Raw genomic sequence first — 21623 nt, 5'->3', positions numbered from 1 at the left:
GTAACGAGCTATTGGTCTGTGCTGAGGGGTCTGTACTGGGGGAAGTCCATGTTTACTGAGGGTCTGTCCTGGGGGAAGTCCATCTTTACTGAGGGTCTGTACTGGGGGAAGTCCATCTTTACTGAGGGGTCTGTACTGGGAGAAATCCATCTTTACTGAGGGGTCTGTACTGGGAGAAATCCATCTTTACTGAGGGTCTGTCCTGGGGGAAGTCCATCTTTACTGAGGGTCTGTACTGGGGGAAGTCCATCTTTACTGAGGGTCTGTACTGGGGGAAGTCCATCTTTACTGAGGGGTCTGTACTAGGAGAAATCCATCTTTACTGAGGGGTCTGTACTGGGGGAAGTCCATCTGTACTGAGGGGCCTGTGCTGGGGGAAGTCAATCTTTACTGAGGGGTGGGTCTGAGCTGCTGAGGGGTCTGTACTGGGAGAAGTCCATCTCTACTGAGGGGTCGGTCTGAGCTGAGGGGTCTGTGCTGAGGGAAGTCCATCTTTACTGAGGGGTCGGTCTGTGCTGAGGAGTCTGTACTGGGGCATGTCCATCTGTACTGAGCTGTTGGTCTGAGCAGAGGGGTCTGTGTTGGGGGAAGTTGATCTTTAATGAGGGGTCTGTGCTGGGGGGTCTGTACTGGGGGAAGTCAATCTTTACTGAGGGGCGAGTCTGAGCTGAGGGGTCTGCACTGGGGGGGTTTCCATCTGTGCTGAAGGGTCGGTCTGTGCAGCTGAGGGGTCTGTACTGGGGGATGCCCATCTGTACTGAGGCGTCTGTACTGGGGGATGTCCATCTGTACTGAGGGGTCGGTCTGTACTGAGGGGGTTGACCTGTAGGCTCAGATTTGACTTAACTATACCCCCTTAAGCCCTCCCACTCTTTGCGCCAATTAGAATATACTCACAACTCAACTCAGCGAACTGTGTGACCCAGGTGTTCTGGGTACACTGCTGGCTTCCTGGAGCATTATATTCATACAATAATATGTGTGGCCCTTGATGATGTCAGGGGCCATATTTGAGCCCCCCCCCCCCCCTATTACATTGACCAGCACTGATTTAGACGTTGAAACATCAGGAACTATGTTTCCAAACTCTCCACCGAATCAAAGGAAACAAAGAAAACAAGTGAAGAAAATGTTTATTTCCAGGAAGAATACCTTTTTTGTATAAGACACAGATCAATCGTTTTATAAAAAAAGCACTTAGAGTGGATCTGGGATGATACAGCCGTCCCCTCCTCGCTATTCATACTGCCGCTAAGTAATCAGCAGTGGAAAAAACATTGGTTTTAGCAGCTTTTGACACTTGACTGAGAGCTGCTGGAAGTGTTTATGTTTCTGGGTGCGGCCCATAGTTATTAAAAAAAAGACAGCTTTCTGCGTTAATTTAGACTCTTAGTCTAATATTAGACCGGAGACATTGAGAATATCTAGAAAGAGGGAAAAAAATTGAGAAAGTGCAAGTTTGGGAAAGACCTTTATGTGGATATTATTGATATAAATATTATATAACAAAATATATTTTATTTCATAATAAAATTAAATAATAATAATATATATATATATATATATATATATATATATATATATATATATATATAATATTTTTATACATATATATTGTTTATAATAATATTTATAATGATATACTGTATATATACATTTTCCCTTTTATTGGGATATTATTGATATAGTTATTACATAATTCCATATATTATTTCATTGGAAAATTTTATATATATATATGTAAGTTTTCTTTTTATTATTATTCTTTTTTTAATTATCATAATATATATATAATTATATAAACAGATGTCCTACTATGGAGCCCATTGACGAAACAGATATTACGTAACACTGCTTTGATCCCTTTAGGACATTAGGAGGGGTCGTTATTCAAACTAAATTCGAAACAACCCATTAGCAAACTGCTAAATACCCAAATATTCTTTTCTGAATGACAGGTTCTCTTTACCATTATACAATTTTTTTTTTTTTAATCACTGAATTTTAACAGAGCAGTCAACTTTAGAAAATAAGTCAAATCAATTAAAACTTGAACTAGTTCCATTTTTTTTTTTGGGGGGGGGGGGGGATTTCTTGGTTAACAATCCTATGTTGCAGCACTGGGGTCCTGGGTTTAAAGTATAGCTACTCCCTATCCTGTCCCTAGCTAGTATTTTGGTAGTTATTTTTTTTTTATATATTCCTCCATACTCAATACACTTTGGCTACTTCCAGTTTCTGCACCTGTGCTGTATTTGTAGGTGCGTCTTCCCCTCCGGTGAGGCCGACGTCCCATGATGCCTTGTGCTACCTGTGAATTCCCAATTGTAAGCACCGGTTGCGCTGACCCCAGCATTGCTGCCCAGGAAGCATTGTTGCCCCAGGACCAGAATTTTGGAAAACTGGTGGGATGTTCGGGCACAAGAGATGAAAACTCAACACCACTGGAGTGGAGAATAAATTACTATTTTATTAATTGTTTTTTTTTTTTTTTCAGTTACACCTTAAATCCCATTTACTTTGCCAAATATCCTATTTGAGCTTCCTACCACCTTATAAGAAAAATGACCATGAACATGACTGCGGTACTTCTATAGACCCTGTAAAGTGCTATGTTATATGTCAGCTCTATAAACTAGGAATTAATAAATACATGTTAGCAGTAGAGACATATAGAGACAATCATGAAAAAATCTGACAAATACTTCTTGAAGGGGGCTAAATGTAGAAAGAAAAAAAAAATATTGTGCGAATGTATTCATATTTTGCACAATTTTTGCAAACAAGAATTTTTTTAATAGGTGTGAAATGCTATTTTCTGATATTTATTTATTTTGAAACATTTTTATTTATTTAAAACAACTAAATGTATTTATTTATTATATTTCTTTCTTTTTTTTCTTTTTTATTCTATGTATTTATTTATTTATTTGCTTTACTTATTTGATTCATTTGTTTTACTTATTTATGTCTGATATTTATTTAGTTATTTTATTTATTTTGCACAATTTTTGCAAACAAGAATTGTTTTTAATTGGTGTGAAATGCTATTTTCTGATATTTATTTATTTAAAACAACTAAATGTATTTATTATATTTTTTCTTTTATTCTATGTATTTATTTATTTATTTGCTTTACTTATTTGATTTATTTGTTTTACTTATTTATGTCTGATATTTATTTAGTTATTTTATTTATTTTGCACAATTTTTGCAAACAAGAATTGTTTTTAATTGGTGTGAAATGCTATTTTTCTGATATTTATTTATTTAAAACAACTAAATGTATTTATTATATATATATTTTTTTATTCTATGTATTTATTTATTTATTTGCTTTACTTATTTGATTTATTTGTTTTACTTATTTATGTCTGATATTTATTTAGTTATTTTATTATATTATAACTAAAAAAAAGTTGTCTTTCCCAGGATGGATCTAACATCTATCTGGTGGTTCCTCTTTGTTCCAAGGGAATTAAATTAAATAATTTTGGATTTTGTTTTTGGATTTTTTTTTTGTTGGCTCGGTTCTACATAGATGACTTCATATGGGGGGCCTCTGCCCTTTGGGAAAAAAGCCCAGTCTAGTGGGGCTGCATCTTTGTTTTACGTTGGCGCAGAGGGTTTTTCACTTCTTACCTATCATTTACATTTTTTTATTTCTGTTTGTGTCCCCAAATTTCCCAAACCATTCTAAAACCATATTCAGCAGGACAGGAAGTAATTTTTTTTACCTCGTCATACGACGTCCTTAGGTTGAAGTGGTTATATGGGGATGATGGGTGCAGCTACAGGCTATTTGTAATCTTTAACATATTTTACCAAAAAAATGTGGTTATATATTGCGTTTTTATGCTTTAAAATGAATTGAAGTGTATTTTTTCCCACAAAAATTGCATTTGATGAATCGTGGGTCTAATAAATGGATATTTGAAATCTTTGCTATATTTTACCTAAAAAAAGTGGTTATATATTGTGTTTTTATGCTATAAAATGAATTAAAGTGTATTTTTTCCCCAAAAAATGCATTTGATGAATCCTGGGTCTAATAAATGGATATTAGTAATCTTTGCTATATTTTACCTAAAAAAATAAAAAAATAAAAAATAAAGTGATTATAGATTGTGTTATGCTATAAGTGTATTTTTTTATTCACATTCAAATTAATTAAAGTGTATTTTTTCCCAACAAAAAAATGCATATGAAAAATTGTGGCTCTAATAAAAAGGGTATTTGTAATCTTTACCATATTTTACCAAAAAAAAAAAAATTGGTTATATATTGTGTTTTTATGATTTAAAATTAATTAAAGTGTATTTTTTTCCCCCCAAAAATTGCATTTGATGAATCGTGGGTCTAATAAATGAATATTAGTAATATTTGCTATATTTTACCTAGAAAAAAAAATGTGGTTATATATTGTGTTTTTATGCTTTAAGTGTATTTTTTATTCACATTCAAATGAATTAAAGTGTATTTTTTCCAACAAAAAAATGCGTTTGAAAAATGATGGCTCTAATAAAAGGGTATTTGTAATCTTAACCATATTTTACCCCAAAAAAATGTGGTTATATATTGTGTTTTTATGCTTTAAGTGTATTTTTTATTTACATTCAAATTAATTAAAGTGTATTTTTTCCAACCAAAAAATGCGTTTGAAAAATTGTGGCTTTAATAAAAGGGTATTTGTAATCTTTACCATATTTTACCAAAAAAAATAAAATTGGTTATATATTGTGTTTTTATGATTTTAAATTAATTAAAGTGTATTTTTCCCCCAAAAAATTGTGTTTGATGAATCGTGGGTCTAATAAATGGATATTAGTAATCTTTGCTATATTTTACCTAAAAAAAAAAAAAAAAAAAAAAAAATGTGGTTATATATTGTGTATTTTTTCCAACAAAAAAATGTGTTTGGTGAATCGTGGGTCTAATAAATGGATATTTGAAATCTTTGCTATATTTTACCCAAAAAATTGTTTATATATTGTGTTTTTATGCTTTAAGTATATATTTTTTTGCATTCAAATTCATTAAAAAGTGTTTGTTTTTTTTCCAAAAAAGATTATGTTTGAAAAATTGCTGCGCAAATATCATATGACATAAAAAACAATAGAGCCACTGCCATTTTATTCTTTAGGGTCTCTTCTTTAAAAAAAAAAAATACATTTTATATATATATATATATATATATATATATATATATATACACATTTTTTTTTATATATTATTCAATAGAACCACTGCCATTTTATTCTATATATATATATATATATATATATTTATTTATTTATATATATATTTATATTTATATTATGTTTGGGGGTTCTGAGTAATTTTCTAGCAAAAAAAAAAGATTTTTTTTAATTTGTAGAAGAGAAATGTCAGAGTGAGAAGTAAGGATAGACCTGGATTGTAATAAAAACCCAACAAGACTTCTAACCCTTCCCCGATCCATCCATAAAAAAAAGTTTTTGGCTTGAAATAAACTTTAAAAACACATTTAGTAATAATATTATCTACAGTACATCAGATCTCAGAACACAAATCTTCAGATACAGCTTTTACATCTGAGAAAATATAAAACAGCAAATGCAAAATTCCTATTTCTTAATCGAGAGGTTGCACAACAAAACATGCGGAGGTAGAAGAGACAATACTTTCATTTATAGAGCAAATTTATACATTGTATCTATACAGACAAAGTGAAAACTATTCAACTTCTATCAAGAAGCAGGAACACCATCTTCTATGACCTACACGGCACGCAATGCACAGATTACATCTTTATAAAAAGTTCTAGAAGTGTGCAGTGAAGACTTTATCGTGGTCTACACCAACTGAGGTCACCAAACGTGGAGGGGCAGAGCCCTAGGGGCCGAAGAAAAGCTTTTGCACCTGGTTACTGAAGCAGTCGATTTGCTAAGATTTTAGAAAAAAAAAAAAAAAAAAAACTAGAATCTCGTTATCAACAAGGAAATGAATGGCGTTAAAAAGTTTTTTTATTTTTGTTTGTTTCTAAAAGTTGAAAAAAAAAAATCTTCAGTTTCTCTAACGGTCTCTTAGATGATGCCAAACTGTGCCAGCTCATGTAGCTCTAAGTGGCTGAATGCCTCCCAAGGACAGATGACAGTAATGTCTGCAAAAGAGAAAACATTCTTTTTATAGAATTATATAACATTTTTGTGCTTTTTTCTTATGCATATCTTATTCGAATTCTTAAAATATATGTTAGTCATGCAACCATATTAATGTTACACCCTAAATATGTGTGGGGGCTTTAGTATGACTAAGGAGATTTTAAATAATGAGACTGAGTGGATCTATGATTTGGGGACGTTACAACCAAATGGTTTAAACACTGATATTTATTTAAATTGCTTTATCTCCAAATTCTGAATCTGCTCTGTGCCTCATTCTTGGGGTGGGAGTTTGTAAAGCTTGTTTTGGGTATTTGTAATCTTTACTCTAGTTTGTTATTATTATTATTATTATTATTCTCAATTCTCAACATTTAAAAAATAATAAATGAAAAAAGAAATATAAAATAAATGACAAGAAAGAAAATTGCTGGGATTTTTAAAGGTGCCAGTCAAAAATATTCCAACAGAATAAAATTCATAAATTTTATTCATTCATAATAAATTGTAAAACGTTCTTCAAGAAAAACATTATTCATTCACAATTCTTGATCAGAATATCCACACTTGAAATTACTATAGACGATTTAAGTGTGGAGATTCCGATCAAGAATTATCAATGAATAATGTTTGTATTGATTTCCTCTTGGAATTTTTTTATGAATAAATAAAAGTTCTGAATTTTATTCCGTTATAATATTTATGACCGACACCTTGAAAATCCACACTCTTTGAGTGAATGAAATAAAATAAAATAAATAAATAGGTATTTTTAATCTTTATGCTAGTGTTTTTTTTTTTTAGATTATTATATGTATTTATATTATTATTATTATTATTAATAATAATAATTATTATTTGTTGCATTTGATCATTTTTTTGTGTGTGTTTTCTTTTTGTGGCCACTTACAGTGTGTCAGAGAACAGAATGCCAATAATATTTATGTATTTATTATTTAAATATTCAATAGGAAGAATAGCAGTGAGTAAACAAAAGTAAATGAAAAAGAACAAGGTATAAAGGAAGTCCTAAAAACAAAGTAAACAAATTGTTCTTTTCCAGAAACATCCCATGGATCATTAGATAAAAAAACAATATCCATAAGACAATCATAATAATAAATAAATTATAATAAAGCTCTATAGCAAATTAATTAAGATGCAGAAGTGGGCAATAGGTTACCATTGCCAAATTACTGGATTGCAGTGGAGCTCCAGTGTTTTGAAAACTTGTTATTTATATGTGAGTGATGTGTATATAATTTTTTTAATAATATAATATATATTATATATTCCTGTCTTTTTTTTTTTTTTTTTTAAGGCACCTTAATTTTGATCATTTTTGAAGAGCTCCAAGGTCATTTGAATTCTGATTTACTGATGTACTTATCTGTGATGGAAACCCACCTCCTCCAAATTCATTCATTTTAAGGTTTTTGATCAAATGCACTTATTAGATTTAAAAAGAGATATGATCACCTGTTCCAAGTCCCTCCATTCCAGGTATGTCATCACCAAATCTAAAAAAAAAAAAAAAAAAAAATATACAGATGTAGAAATGTTTATTTTTGTATTACTCATTTAATAATGATGATGGTTATATTATTTGTTATTATTATTAAAGTTCATTTTGTTACGAATTATAATAGTAAAAAATGTAAATGCAACCAAAATAAAGAAATGTAATTCGGCTGAAATTCAAATCAAATTGGATAAAATTTGAAAAATAATAAAATAGAATAGAAAATAAAGGAATAAAAAAGAATAGAAAATAATGGAATAGAGTAAAATAGAACAGAATAGAATAGAAAATAAAAGAATAGAATATAATAGAAAATAAAGGAATATTAAAGAATATAATAGTTTAGAATATAAAATAATAGAATAAAATAGAGTAAAACAAACCAAAATATTATAGAATAGAAAAGAATGAAATAAAAAGACAGAAATTAAAGAAATATAAAAGAATAGAATAGAGTAAATCAGAACATAAATGAATAGAATAAAATATAATACAGTAGAAAATAGAGCAATATACTATTAAAGAATAGAACAGAAAATAAAAGAATAGAAGAGAAAAGAATAGAAAAAAAACAATATAACTGAATAGATTAGATTAAAATAGAAAAGAATAAAAAAATATATAGAATAAAAGAAAATAGAAAGAAAATAAGCATCTTCTGAAATCCGAATTTAGATTAGAATAAATTCAAATTAGAATTGAATAGATTAGAATAGAATAAAATATAATATCAAATAAAGGGATAGAATATAGAAGAATAGAATAAACAATAGAAAGAGAAGAATAAAATAAAATATAATAAAAAGAATAAAACTGTCTTCTGAAATTCAAAATTCAGAATAAAATAAAATAAAATTTGAATAGAGTAAAAAAACAGAAAATAAAAGAATAGAATACAATACAATAGAAAAGAATAGAAAATAAAAGGATAGAAAAAAAAACAATAGAACAGAATAGATTAGAAAAAAATAAAAAAAAATAGAATAAAAAGAATAGAATAAAATAGAAAGAAAATAACCGTCTTCCACAATCTGAATTTTGAATTGAATATTAAGAGTAGAATAGAAAATAAAAGAATAGAAGAGAAAAGAATAGAAAACAAACAATGGAACAGAATAGAAAAAAAATACAATAAAAAGAATAGAATAAAATAGAAAGAAAATAACCGTCTTCCACAATCTTAATTTCAAATAGAATAAATTCTAGAATTGAATAGATTAGAATAGAATAAAATATAATATCAAATAAAGGGATAGAATATAGAAGAATAGCATAAAAAATGGAAAATTAAAGAATAGAATGAAATAAAATGAAATATAATAAAACTGTCTTAATTAAATTTTGAATAAAATCTAATTTGAAAAGAATAGATTAGAATAGTAAATAGTAGAATAGAATAAAATTAAATATAATCTAACCATCTTCCTAAATTCAAATAACGAATAGAATAAATTTGAATGCGAATTCGAATTTGATTCGAATTTTCTGAGGTCAGTGGAATTAAATTAAATTCGGCTGAACTCGAAAAGTTTGAATAGAATTTGAAAGTTAATAAATGAAATACCAAAAACTAATCAAATTCAACTGAGAAATTATTTTTAAAAAGAATCGAAATGAAACAAAACAATTTATTATTTTTTATTCTAAGGAAAATCTTGAAGCTGTCCATTTACCCTCTGACGCCCTTCTTCGGCGGTTTGCTCTTGAACTGACGCGTCTGCCTCTGCTTGAATTTTGGAGGTCCCTTGCGAGGTGTGGTGGGTCCGCCTTGGACATTACCGGGAGCCAGGGCGCTGGCGGCGGGTGAGCTGGAGTTCATTGTCACCAATAGCGGGTTCCGCTCTCAGACGGCTGGATCTACAGAAGATACATTGTTGTGTTATCATTTGTACTAAAGATGTGATAAAGATAAATGTTGTAGAACGGGGCGGCATTGGATGAATAGAATAATAATCGCCATTAAATAATGAGTTTCCCGTCCCTCTCTGTTATCTGTTCGAAAATGTTTCTTTTATCCGTTTGCCAACTGTATACCTTAAATATACGGCGGCAAGGCGGCTCTGCTGCGCAGGATCACGTACCTAGTACAAGATCCTGCACTTCTGCGTCTGGGGTGCACATGTGCGCCACTGGGGACCCACTCTAGCTGTGGTCCTACACAGAGGAAGCCGATCTGCGGGTACAGCAAACTCGATGTCCAATGGCACCCGCTGATCGTTAGACTAGGGGCGGTCCATCCATTGTGGGCGCATCAGCACCGCACCCCCTATCCGTGCCACGCCACCCTCCCTGTCCCTGCGCCCAGCCCCTTTCAGGACGCCGGGCGTATTTTTTGAAGCACTGATTGGAGCCAGAGGCTCTAATAGGCTTCAAAATAGGATGGGCTTGAGGAGCAGAGCACTGCATCCGGAGCCCACCCAGGTGTGTTGCAACAGCAAATGAATATTTGCTGTTGCAACACTGATCCTCCTCCCGGCCAATCAGCCAATTGGCTGAAAGGACAGATGCTCCTATTGGATGCCTAGATGGAAAAGAAGAGACGAACGGCGGAAGCGAGGAGGAGAAGAGCCGCTGGCCGATGCCTGAATGCCCACCGATGCCTGGATGCCCGCCGATGCTCGATCCCTGCCGCTCCTCGGATACCCGATACCCGTCAGTCCTCGGATGCCCGATCCCCACAGCTGCTTGGGGACCTGATCCCTTGCCGCTCCTCGATTACCCACCGCTGCTTGGTGCCCCGATCCCTGTCGCTCCTCGGATGCTCGATCCCCACAGCTGCTTGGTGCCCCAATCCCCACCGCTCCTTGGATGCCCGATCCCTGCTGCTGCTTGGTGCTCCGATCCCCACCGCTCCTTGGATGCCTGTCATTGCCTGCTGTCTAGATAAGTTAAGTGCCTGTGGACTGACCAGCAGACCGCAGGGGGGAGATGGAGTGTTTCAGGTGCCGCGAGGGGATGGTTGTTTGCCACCCCCCCAAACAAAAAAAACACCAGCCACCACTGCATTAGACAGAGAGCCAGAACACCGATCTGCTTATGTAAACAAGGCAGATCCCCATTGTGTCAGTAGGGAAGGCATGGATCCTGGGTACCTGCAAAGCAGAGACACAGATCTATGCCTTCCCCTCGTAAAAGCACCTCCCCCACAGTACACAAACACTTCCTAGGCATGCAGTTAACCCTTTGATCAACCCTGATGATAACCCCTCCCCAGCCATTGTCATTAGTACAGTGACAGTGTGTAGTATTATCACTATGACAAGGAGAGGGGCGCCTCTGAGTATGTGTCAAAAATATTTAAATATAAAAACAATATCCACTCACATGGAAGATAGTAGAGTTGAGCGCATCTCTGGGCTGAGCAGATGGGACTACAAGCCACAGAGAGCCCGCTTCTTGCTGGCAAGGTGGAGCACATTAGGCCTCAGGAAGGATAAGGGCGGTGAGTGGTCTGAGCCTGGAAAAACCAGGGGTGGCCCGTAGCATCTTGATGCTTGACAAAGGAGCCACTCATAGCACGCACGCTCAGAAACGCGTTGTATACTAGTGATGTCATCATCCTGTGCCACGCTGTTTTGCTGCTCAAGGCTCGTTTTAGTTCCCTACACCGCATGGCCGTTCTCCATCCTCGCAGTCACCGGACAGGATAATCTAGCTACAGCGCTGTTTTCCGAGCCTCACCGCCTTTATCCTTCCTGGGACCTAATGTGCGGCACTTTGCCAGCAAGAAGCAGGCTCTCTGGGACTTGTAGTCCCATCTGCTCCGCCCAGAGATGCGCTCAACTCTACTATCTTCCATGTGAATAGATATTGTTTTTATATTACAATATTTTTGATACATACTCAGCGGCGCCCCTCTCCTTGTCTTTCTCCTAGCTCTACTGACAGACTCGCCTATTTCTGCCGACATCTGTTCTATGGACTCTATATAGTCATATATGAGGTATCTGAGCATTGCGCCTTTTTACTTGTTAAATGTAGTATTATCACTGATCACTGTATTGGTGTCGCTGGTTCTTAAAAAGTGTCAAAAGTCTCACTTAGTGTCTGATTTTTTTTCCACCGCAATGTCGCAGTCGCTGGTCGCCACCATTACTAGTAAAATATAAATAAATAAAAAATTCCATAAAAATATCCTATAGTTTGTAGACGCGATAGCTTTTGTGCAAACTAATCAATATACGCTTATTGGGATTATTATTTTTTTTAACCAAAACATGTAGCAGACTACAAATTGGCCGAAATTGATGAAGAAATTAGATTTTTTTTTTTTTTTTACATTTTTTTATTGGATATGTTTTATAGCAGAAAGTAAAAAAAATATGTTTTTTTTTGTTTGTTTTATTTCATTGTTTATAGCACAAAAAATAAAAACGACCGAAGTGATCAAATACCACCAAAAGAAAGATAAATTTTTGGGAGAAAAAGGACAAAAATTGTATTTTGGTACAGCACCGCAGGACCGCGCAATTGTCAGTTAAAGAAACGTAAGTGCTGTATCACAAAAAATGATGCACATTGGAGGTAGGATATGTTTGTTATTTAAAAAAAATAATTACCTTTACAATCACTTTAAATAAGAATTTTCTAGAACTCTCCAGAACATTTGGGATTTGCTCCCAGGTATCTGAGCATTGCGCCTTTTTACTTAAAATTTGGTATTATCACTGATCACTGTATTGGTGTCGCTGATTCTCAAAAAGTGTCAAAAGTCTCATTTAGCGTTTGATTTTGTCCACCGCAATGTCGCAGTCGCTGTACAAGTTGCTGATAAAAAATAAATAAGTAAAAATTCCATACAAATATCCCATAGTTTGTAGACGTGATAGCTTTTGCACAACCCAATCAATATACACTTATTGCGATTTTTTTTTTTTTTTAAACATGTAGCAGAATACAAATTGGCCGAAATTGATGAAGAAATTCGATTTTTTTTTACATTTTTTTATAGGATATGTTTTATAGCAGAAAGTAAAAAAATATATTTTTTTTGTTTTTGTTTTTTGTTTTTAATTGTCTGTCTTTTTTTGTTTATAGCGCAAAAAATAAAAAATAAAACGACAAAAGTGATCAATTACCACCAAGAGAAAGATCTATTTATGTGAAAAAAAATACATACACTTTATTTGGGTACAGCACCGCAGGACCGCACAATTGTCAGTTAAAGTAACGCAAGTTCTGTATCACAAAAAATGATGCGCAGTGGAGGTAAGTATGATATGTTTGTTATTTAAGAAAAAAAAATTTCCTTTACAATCACTTATTTGGGTACAGCACCGCAGGACCGCACAATTGTCAGTTAAAGTAACACAAGTTCTGTATCACAAAAAATGATGCGCAGTGGAGGTAAGTATGATATGTTTGTTATTTAAGAAAAAAAAAAATTACCTTTACAATCACTTTAAATAAGAATTTTCTATTTTCTAGAACTTTCCAGAACATTTGGGATTTGCTCTCAGGTAATCCCGCTCTCTCTATAATTAAAAACGTTTTACCTGATCTCATTTATTCCCTGAGATCTGATCTTCAAAGGTCACAAGGGCTTTGGAAGATAAATGTAACTACATAATCTGTCCCAGCTGACATACGCTCTCTAATTGGATATAGAAACAACAGAATGTTCCTTGAAAGCCGGGATTAAAGCGATGCGCTAAGGGCTCATTTATATCTCTGCTGTGCGGAAATGTGCGCGGTCCTGCAATGTGGCACACGGAAGGTTACTTGTGGCGCCGTACAAGTAGCTCCTCAACACACCAAGACAACACACATGGATCCCATGTATTGGCATGTTGTGATGCCACCCATGTTGAATAACATCCAAATTCACAGTAATGTTTGGCCACTCACCATAGTGCATTTGGTATTTTAATTAAAAAATGTCATCGCAAGTCCAAATTTTGGGAAAATTTCATGTGGGGCAGCCCATTATTTTCAACAGGCTGCCTTAATGTATGTCTTTGCCTCCAGAATACCGGACAACGTGACATCCCTAGACCTAGAGCTGCATTCACATATTCGGATGACGGTTCCAATTGTAGGTGTGCAGTGGGCCTATTGCATTAGGGTGCGCACCCCAAAGTACCAACACATATGCGTTTGCTGGGCCGTCTTTAATATAGATTGGACCCGGGGCAAAATTTTTCTTGGGGCCCCCTCATGCAATTTCCCTCTCCACCTTCTCTGAGACATACAATAAATAGCAGCTAGACTTAAAATCAGTTTTCTGTATCCGATCAGGCAGCAATTGCGATTGGTTTCCAGCAGTTACAGCATATCATTACTGCTTACCGGCTAGTTGCTAGAGGTTACAGCACACATTACGGCTCACTGATTAGTTGCTAGAGGTTACAGTACATCATCTCCTCACAGCAGGGGAGCATGATATACATAGGAATGCCGCCTTTATTTACATATCAATGCCGCCAGCTGCAGCTATTTACTTAGTATTGTCGCCCCTTTTTACATACTAATGCCGATTATTTACATGTAAACACAGGGTCTGCAGGTGAGTCATCTGTACACAACAACAGGGCAGAGCTGGGCAGCATTAGTAGCAGCACTTCACACTGAGATATTGGGTCACATCACAGGAATAAAACTTCAAGGGACAAGGGAATTTAAACCTGGATAGTTGACAAGTATGAGGCAGCTGTTTTGGGCCCCACAACAATGACAGGGCCCAGGGCAGCTGCCCCTTTTGCCCTGCCTTAACCACTTGCTTACTGGGCACTTAAACCCCCCTCAGTCCCAGACCAATTTTCAGCTTTCAGCGCTGATGCACTTTGAATGACAATTGCGCGGGCATACAACACTGTACCCAAATGAAATTTTTATCATTTTTTTCCCACAAATAGAGCTTTCTTTTGGTGGTATTTAGTTACAGCTCGGAGTTTTATTTTTTGCTAAACAAACAAAAAAAGATGCAAAAAAAAAAAATCATGTTTTAATAGTTTGTTATAAAATTTTGCAAACGGGTCATTTTTCTCCTTCATTGAAGTGCGCTGATTAGGCGGCACTGATAGGCTGCATTGGTGGGCACTGATGGGCTGCATTGGTGGGCACTGATGGGCTGCATTGGTGGGCACTGATAGGCTGCACTGGTGGGCACTGATAGGCATAGTTAAGGCGGCACTAATAGGCACAGATAAGGCGGCACCGATGGGCACAGATAAGGCGGCACTGATGGGCAAAGATGGGCACAGATAAGATGGCACGGATGGGTGGCACGGATAAGTGGCACGGATGGGCGGCACGGATGGGCACTGATAGGTACCACAGATAGATGGGACTGATGGGCACTGATAGGTGGCACTGATAGGTGGCTCTGATAGGTGGCACTGCTGGGCACTGATGGGCGGCACTGCTGGGCACTGATGGGCGGCACTGGGGTGCAGCACCTTTGAGGCAGATTTTGGGTGGCACTGTGGGTGGCACTGCTGGGTGGCACTGTGGGTGGCACTGTGGGCACTGCTGGGTGGCACTGTGGGCACTGCTGGGTGGCACTGTGGGCACTATGGGCACTGCTGGGTGGCACTGACAGGGGGGCACTTACTTTATTTCAGGATGGCACTGCGGGTGGCAGGTGGGCACTGGCAGGGGGCAGGTGTCCGCTTAAATTGCTGGCCGTGATCGGGACTGATGTCCCGAACACGGCCGCCGGCGATCGGCTTTTTTTTTTTCTCCTCGCGCTGTCAGCGCGAGGAGGAATACTAGCCGATTACCGGCTCCGTTTTATCACATGATCAGCTGTCATTGGTTGACAGCTGATCACGTGATAAGGGGTCGGGATCGACCCCTTACACGGATCGGTGATCAGGCGAGTCTCACGGACTCGCCGATCACAGAGCGCGCGCAGGCCGCTCGTATCCGGGATGACGTCAATAGACGTAGTCCCGGAAATGTGGGTCCGCGCTATTGCCGTCATTTTGCAATAGCGCGGTACCCAAGTGGTTAAAGACGGCCCTGTGCGTTTGACATATTTACCGGCCTCTTCCCCGCTCTCCATCCTGAAACTATGGGGGAAGGGGGAGCTGGGGAGCACACAGGGGGTTCTGGGAAGCAGAAAGAAGAGGAACAGGGACAGGAGGGGTGGCGGAGGGGCGGGTGACATATATTGGTACAGATCCCCTGTATTTTCCTCCTGTGGCATGAATGTTGACAAGAGCGAGAGGGGGAGAAGCCTACTTTCAGCTGCTGCAGGAGGAAAATACAGATTGGTTCCACTAAATTTCCCCCTCCCCCTCTGCATTTCCTGTCCAGGTTCTGAAGGCTGGCGAGGTAGGACTGCCCATAGCTCCCAACTGTCCCGGATTTGAAGGGACTGTCCCGGATTTGGAAGCACTATCCCGGATTTGGAAGGACTGTCCCGGATTTGGAGCAACGTCCTCCTGTCCCTCTTTCCCCTCATTTTGGTCTGATCTATATAGTTGTATATAAAATGCACTTTTTATCTTTCAAAAAGTGTTTCCCAGAGCTAAACCTTTCATCCAAATTCTACATTGCTGCATTTATAAATGTAGAGAGCCAAAATAAAAGAATAGGAGTGGCACAAAAAAAAGTCCTTGTGGATTTAATTAATCTTTTTTTGGGTTAATTCTCCTTTAAAGGGGGGTGTGTCAGGGGGCGTGTCCTATGCCTACATAGGTTTGCAAGTAGGTGTCCCTCATTCTCATCTCAAAATGTTGGGAGGTATGGATTGCAGTTCAATGGCAAGCAGGTGACAGGTTGCCAACTCCAGGATTAGGGTGTGCCCAAGCACACCTGGCACACCCCTTGCTCACGACTATGGTTCTAACAATCATCTATCCCATATCTGTCCCCTTGATCTATAGTACATGATCTTTTTTTTTTTTTTTTTTTGCAACTCTTGTAAAACAAATTAGCAAATATGACACTGCTATTACACTGCTAGCCACTGGGGGGGGGGGGGGGGGGCTCATGTTTAATACTGAATGGTGAGACACCAAGGAAGAGTTCTAATAAAATAATCTATAATATCATCTATAATCATTTACAATGTATCATTTATAATACAAATACCAGGCAAACCCAAAAAATTACACAATGGGGGGGGGGGGGGGGGGGAGGTTTACTAAGACTAGAGGACTCAGAATCTGGGGCAGCTGTACATGGCAGCCAATCCACTTCTAACTTTAGTTTGTTCAATTTAGCTTTGACAATCGGACCCGGAATCCGATTGGTTTCTATGCTGAACTGCACCAGATTTTTTTTGCACTCTCTGGTTTTAATGAATAACCCCAATTGGCTCACATGGAGGGCAGTTTCCAGGCATGAAAAAAAAGAAAGAAAGAAAGCTCAAAAAAGCTCAAAAGCCAACAGAAGCCGCTTCTTTGAGATGTAGGGTGCATCAGCCCCACTCTCCAGTTTTGGTAATGCATGTGATTTACTAAAAATATATAAAAAAAAATTTCCATTTTTTTGGGACATGGCTCATGTTGTTCGGTGATTTTTCAACCATTGTTTAAAGTTTAGTTTACGAATAAAGCAAATTAATTAAAGAAATCATTTTTTCTTTCAGTCAAGAGCAAGAGACCTGTAATGCAGATTACTGTGTGGTGCAGGGCTGGGACAGGAGGGGGGGGGGGGGGGGCGGGCGTCAGGAGGGGCGTCAGGAGGGACGGCCGCCCTGGGAACTTGTGAGGTTCAGGGGCACCACAAGGAGATTGGGGGGGGGCAGGGGTTTATATTAGGAGCCGAGATTTGGTGGGGGGGGGGGGGGGGGTCAGCAGGAGGTAAGAATTGTTTTAGGAGGGGAAATATAGGGAGGTGTGCTCGGAGTGGTGATTGGGGGGGGGGGGGATTTGTGTTGGGAGAGGGGATTGGGGAAGAGGATTTGTGCTAGGATGGGCGGATATGGGGGTTTGTGCTAGAAAAGGTAATATGATGGGGGGGAGGAGGGAATTTGTGCTAGGAGGGGACATTTTCTCAGAAGGGGGATTTGTGCTAGTAAGGATGATTGGCGGGGCATGTATGCTAAAATAGGGGATTGGAAGGGTAAAGGATTTGTGCTAGGAAGGGGGATTTTTTTTGGGGGGGGGGGGGGGTTGTGCTGGGAGCATATGTGAAATAAGAGGATTTGAGCTTAGCATGCAGATTAGCACTTTTTTTGGGGGGGGGGGGAGGGATATTTGCTGACACATAATGCTCATACAATTTGAGAGGGGGGGGGTGCAATTTGGCATGTTCGCCATGTGCTCTAGATGACCTTGTCCAGGCACTGGTGTGGTGGAAGGTAGAAAGCAGAAAAAAATATTACCAATAAGGGTCCTTTCACATTGGGCGGATCCATTTGACGGACTCCGTTCGCTCAGCTGGGATTGATCTGCTGATCGGAATGACCACTCACTGTGCTGAGACAGACCAATCAGAGTCCACCTCTTCTCTATGGGGATATCAGATGAAAATAGACCCGCCTGCCTGTTTTCATCTGAACTTCCAGACAGATGGAAAATAGGACCACCACCCGTCTGGATTTGGCGGACAGGATCGGATCGAAAGCAGCGGGTATCAGCGGGCGCCGACGTTTGCTGCCCCATAGGGGTAAATGGAGCGTCCAATAAGGTCCTCCTGAAAATATGACAGGTGGACCTGATCAGAAAGTCCGTGTGAAAGGGCCCTAAGTGTTTATAAACAGGAAAATATCAATTCAAGCGCATTGTTTTTAGCCTAACCTGATAAATATATTATTAAAAACAAATAAGAGTTGCTACAGTTAATCCTCCAGTACAAATTGTTACAAATTATATCAAATGTTTCTACTAGAAAAGTGAAAATATTCTTCTTATAAGTAAAACAAAAACGTCTGATCTCCTCAGAGAACAATCTCAGCCTATTGTGAATTATACATCTGTAAGGATATCAGTGGCGTCACTAGGGTTGGTGTCACCTGGTGCCGTAAAACACGGTGTCACCCCCCCCTCCACCAACTATAGTCACCCCTCAGTACAGACACCCCTCCTTCAGTAGACCCCCTTCCATTAAGTATAGACCCCCCCTCCATCAGTACAGACCCCCTTCACCAATTATAGTCCTCCCTCAGTACAGACCCCCGCCGCCACTAAGTATAGACACCCCCAGGGCAAAGCACCCCCCTCCATTAGTACAGACCCCCCCAGGACAAACCACCCTTCTCCATTAGTAAAAAAGACCTTCCAGGACAAAACACTTCCCTCCATTAGTACAGACCCCCCCCCCCAGGACAAAGCACCCCCCTCCATTAGTAAAGACCCCCAAGGACAATCCAACCCCCCTCCATTAGTAAAGACCCCCAGGAGAAACCACCCCCTCCATTAGTACAGACACCCCCAGGACAAAGCACCCCCTCCATTAGTACAGACCCCCCCAGGACAAAGCACCCCCTCCATTAGTACAGACCCCCCAGTACAAAGCACCCCCTCCATTAGTACAGACCCCCCCCAGGACAAAGCACCCCCCTCCATTAGTACAGACCCCCCAGGACAAAGCACTCGGCTCCATTAGTACAGATACCCCCAGGACAAAGCACCCCCGCTCCATTAGTACAGACACCCCCAGGACAAAGCACCCCCGCTCCATTAGTACAGACACCCCCAGGACAAAGCACCCCCCTCCATTAGTACAGATCCCCCAGTAAAAGCACTCGGCTCCATTAGTACAGACACCCCCAGGACAAAGCACCCCCTCCATTAGTACAGACCCCCCAGGACAAAGCACTCGGCTCCATTAGTACAGACACCCCCAGGACAAAGCACCCCCACTCCATTAGTACAGACACCCCCAGGACAAAGCACCCCCTCCATTAGTACAGACACCCCCAGGACAAAGCACCCCCCTCCATTAGTACAGACCCCCCAGTAAAAGCACTCAGCTCCATTAGTACAGACACCCCCAGGACAAAGCACTTGGCTCCATTAGTACAGACCCCCCCAGGACAAACCACCCCCTCCATTAGTACAGACACCCACAGGAAAAAGCATTCCCCTCCATTAGTACAGACACCCCCAGGAAAAGCACCCCCCTCCCTTAGTACAGACCCCCCAGTAAAAGCACTCGGCTCCATTAGTACAGACCCCCCCAGGACAAACCACCCCCTCCATTAGTACAGACCCCCCAGTAAAAGCACTCGGCTCCATTAGTACAGACCCCCAGGACAAAGCACACCCTTCCATTTGTACAGAATCCCCCAGGACAAACCACCCCCTCCATTAGTACAGACCCCCCCAGGACAAACCACCCCCTCCATTAGTACAGACCCCCAGTAAAAGCACTCGGCTCCATTAGTACAGACCCCCCCAGGACAAACCACCCCCTCCATTAGTACAGACACCCCCCAGGAAAAGCATTCCCCTCCATTAGTACAGACCCACCAGGACAAAGCACTCGGCTCCATTAGTACAGACCCCCCAGGACAAAGCACACCCTTCCATTTGTACAGAATCCCCCAGGACAAACCACCCCCTCCATTAGTACAGACCCCCCAGGACAAACCACCCTCTCCATTAGTACAGACCCCCCAGGACAAAGCACCCCCTCCATTAGTAAAGACCCACCCAGGACAATCCACCCACCTCCATTAGTGCAGACCCCCCAAGACAGTCCACCCCCCTCCATTAGTGCAGACCCCCCAGGACAATTGTCCCCCCTCCATTAGTAAGACCCCCAGAACAATCCATCCCCCTCCATTAGTGCAGACCCCCCCAGGACAATCGCCCCCCCCCCCTACATTAGTAAGGCCAGTGCTGGAACAAGGTCATCTAGAGCCCAGGGCGAACATGAAAAACTGCACCACCCCCCCCCCCCCAAGATGTATGAGCATTATATATATACATATTTACACAGTTACATATTAGGTGAGGTTAAAAAAAGACACAAGTCCATTAAGTACAACCCATGTGTGTGATTATGTCAGGAAAAATCCCCCCACAAAAACACTGAGCATTAATCTATATGCTTACCCCAAAGCATATATTCCCCCTCCTCTCAGCACAATATTTGCTCCCCCATTACCAAAATCTCCCCAGTTCAAATGCCCCCCCCCCCCCCAAAAGAAATACACCTCTCCTAATACACATCTTTTCCCCTCCACTTCAAACCCCCCACCCCCCAAACCCCACTTCATGCACAAATCTTCTTCCCTCCAACCCCCTCCCAACACATATCCCCCTAAATCACCACTCTTAGCACCCCCCAAAACTTCCCCTACTAGAACAATACTTACCCAATGCTCCCCCCCAAATCCCCCCTTCCAAAACAAATCCCCTGCCCCCAATCTATTTGTGGCACCCCACTTCACATGATACCACAGTGCAGCTGCCCCTCCTGCCTACCGCTTGTCCCTTGTCTCCCAATTTGTCACCCTTGGAATGGTCTCACCCCTGTGGTGGGTGGCACTGGGGTGCGGACTGCACCCCCCCAGCAACGCCACTGAAGGATATTGTATTTAACCTAAAAAAATAAAAATGATTGACATACACACACACATTCATATATAGTAGTGGGGTGCCAGGTTAAAATGACAAGTGATTGAGGGGATATGTGTTCCTCCACAGATCTAAGGTAATACCAGCAAAGACTTCCATGGTAAAGAAGGATAGTTCTTTGCCCTGTATTGGTAAAGTGCGTTCCGGGGCTGGTTTTATTGGCAGTCCGATAGAGCTCTGGGTGGGACAGACTCCCAAGTCCATGGACCGCAGTTTAATGTTTTCTTTTAATGTCTTGATTAAGTCAGCTGGTCCTAGGTCTCGGGAAGAGTTTGTGTGTCTCCATGTGAGGGGGTGACGATGAACTATCTCTGATTTTGGATACAAGAATTTGCATTTGTAAGGACACTTCCTTTAAACCAAGGACTGGTCAGACTGCGGACACAGTAAGGTTCGGTAGAGCAGATGTTTGTTTTTGTTTGATGGTAAAATGCCTTTTTCTTCTGTTTGGGAATCTCCTGTGAATTAAACATGACGGGT

General features: G+C 39.5%; 1 protein-coding gene across 2 annotated transcripts in view; it reads right to left on the bottom strand.

Moving 5' to 3' along the window:
- Window positions 1-5488: 5488 nt before the first annotated feature.
- PDE6H (phosphodiesterase 6H) overlaps window positions 5489-21623 on the bottom strand; it is a 31215-nt gene continuing 15080 nt past the window's right edge. For both annotated transcript variants that reach the window (XM_077467456.1, XM_077467457.1), the window contains exons 3-5: window positions 9339-9522; window positions 7623-7663; window positions 5489-6142 (exon numbers count right to left, since the gene is read on the bottom strand). In XM_077467456.1, coding sequence (XP_077323582.1) covers window positions 6066-6142; window positions 7623-7663; window positions 9339-9484 — 264 coding nt within the window. In that variant the 5' untranslated portion in view covers window positions 9485-9522 and the 3' untranslated portion in view covers window positions 5489-6065. The remainder of the gene's footprint in view (window positions 6143-7622; window positions 7664-9338; window positions 9523-21623) is intronic.

This window comes from Lithobates pipiens, unplaced genomic scaffold (genome assembly GCF_037356315.1).
Source record: "Lithobates pipiens isolate NorthernLeopardFrog02 unplaced genomic scaffold, aLitPip1_a1.2 Scaffold_56, whole genome shotgun sequence".
Lineage (NCBI taxonomy): Eukaryota > Metazoa > Chordata > Amphibia > Anura > Ranidae > Lithobates > Lithobates pipiens.
This window is presented reverse-complemented; position numbering and strand designations above follow the sequence as displayed.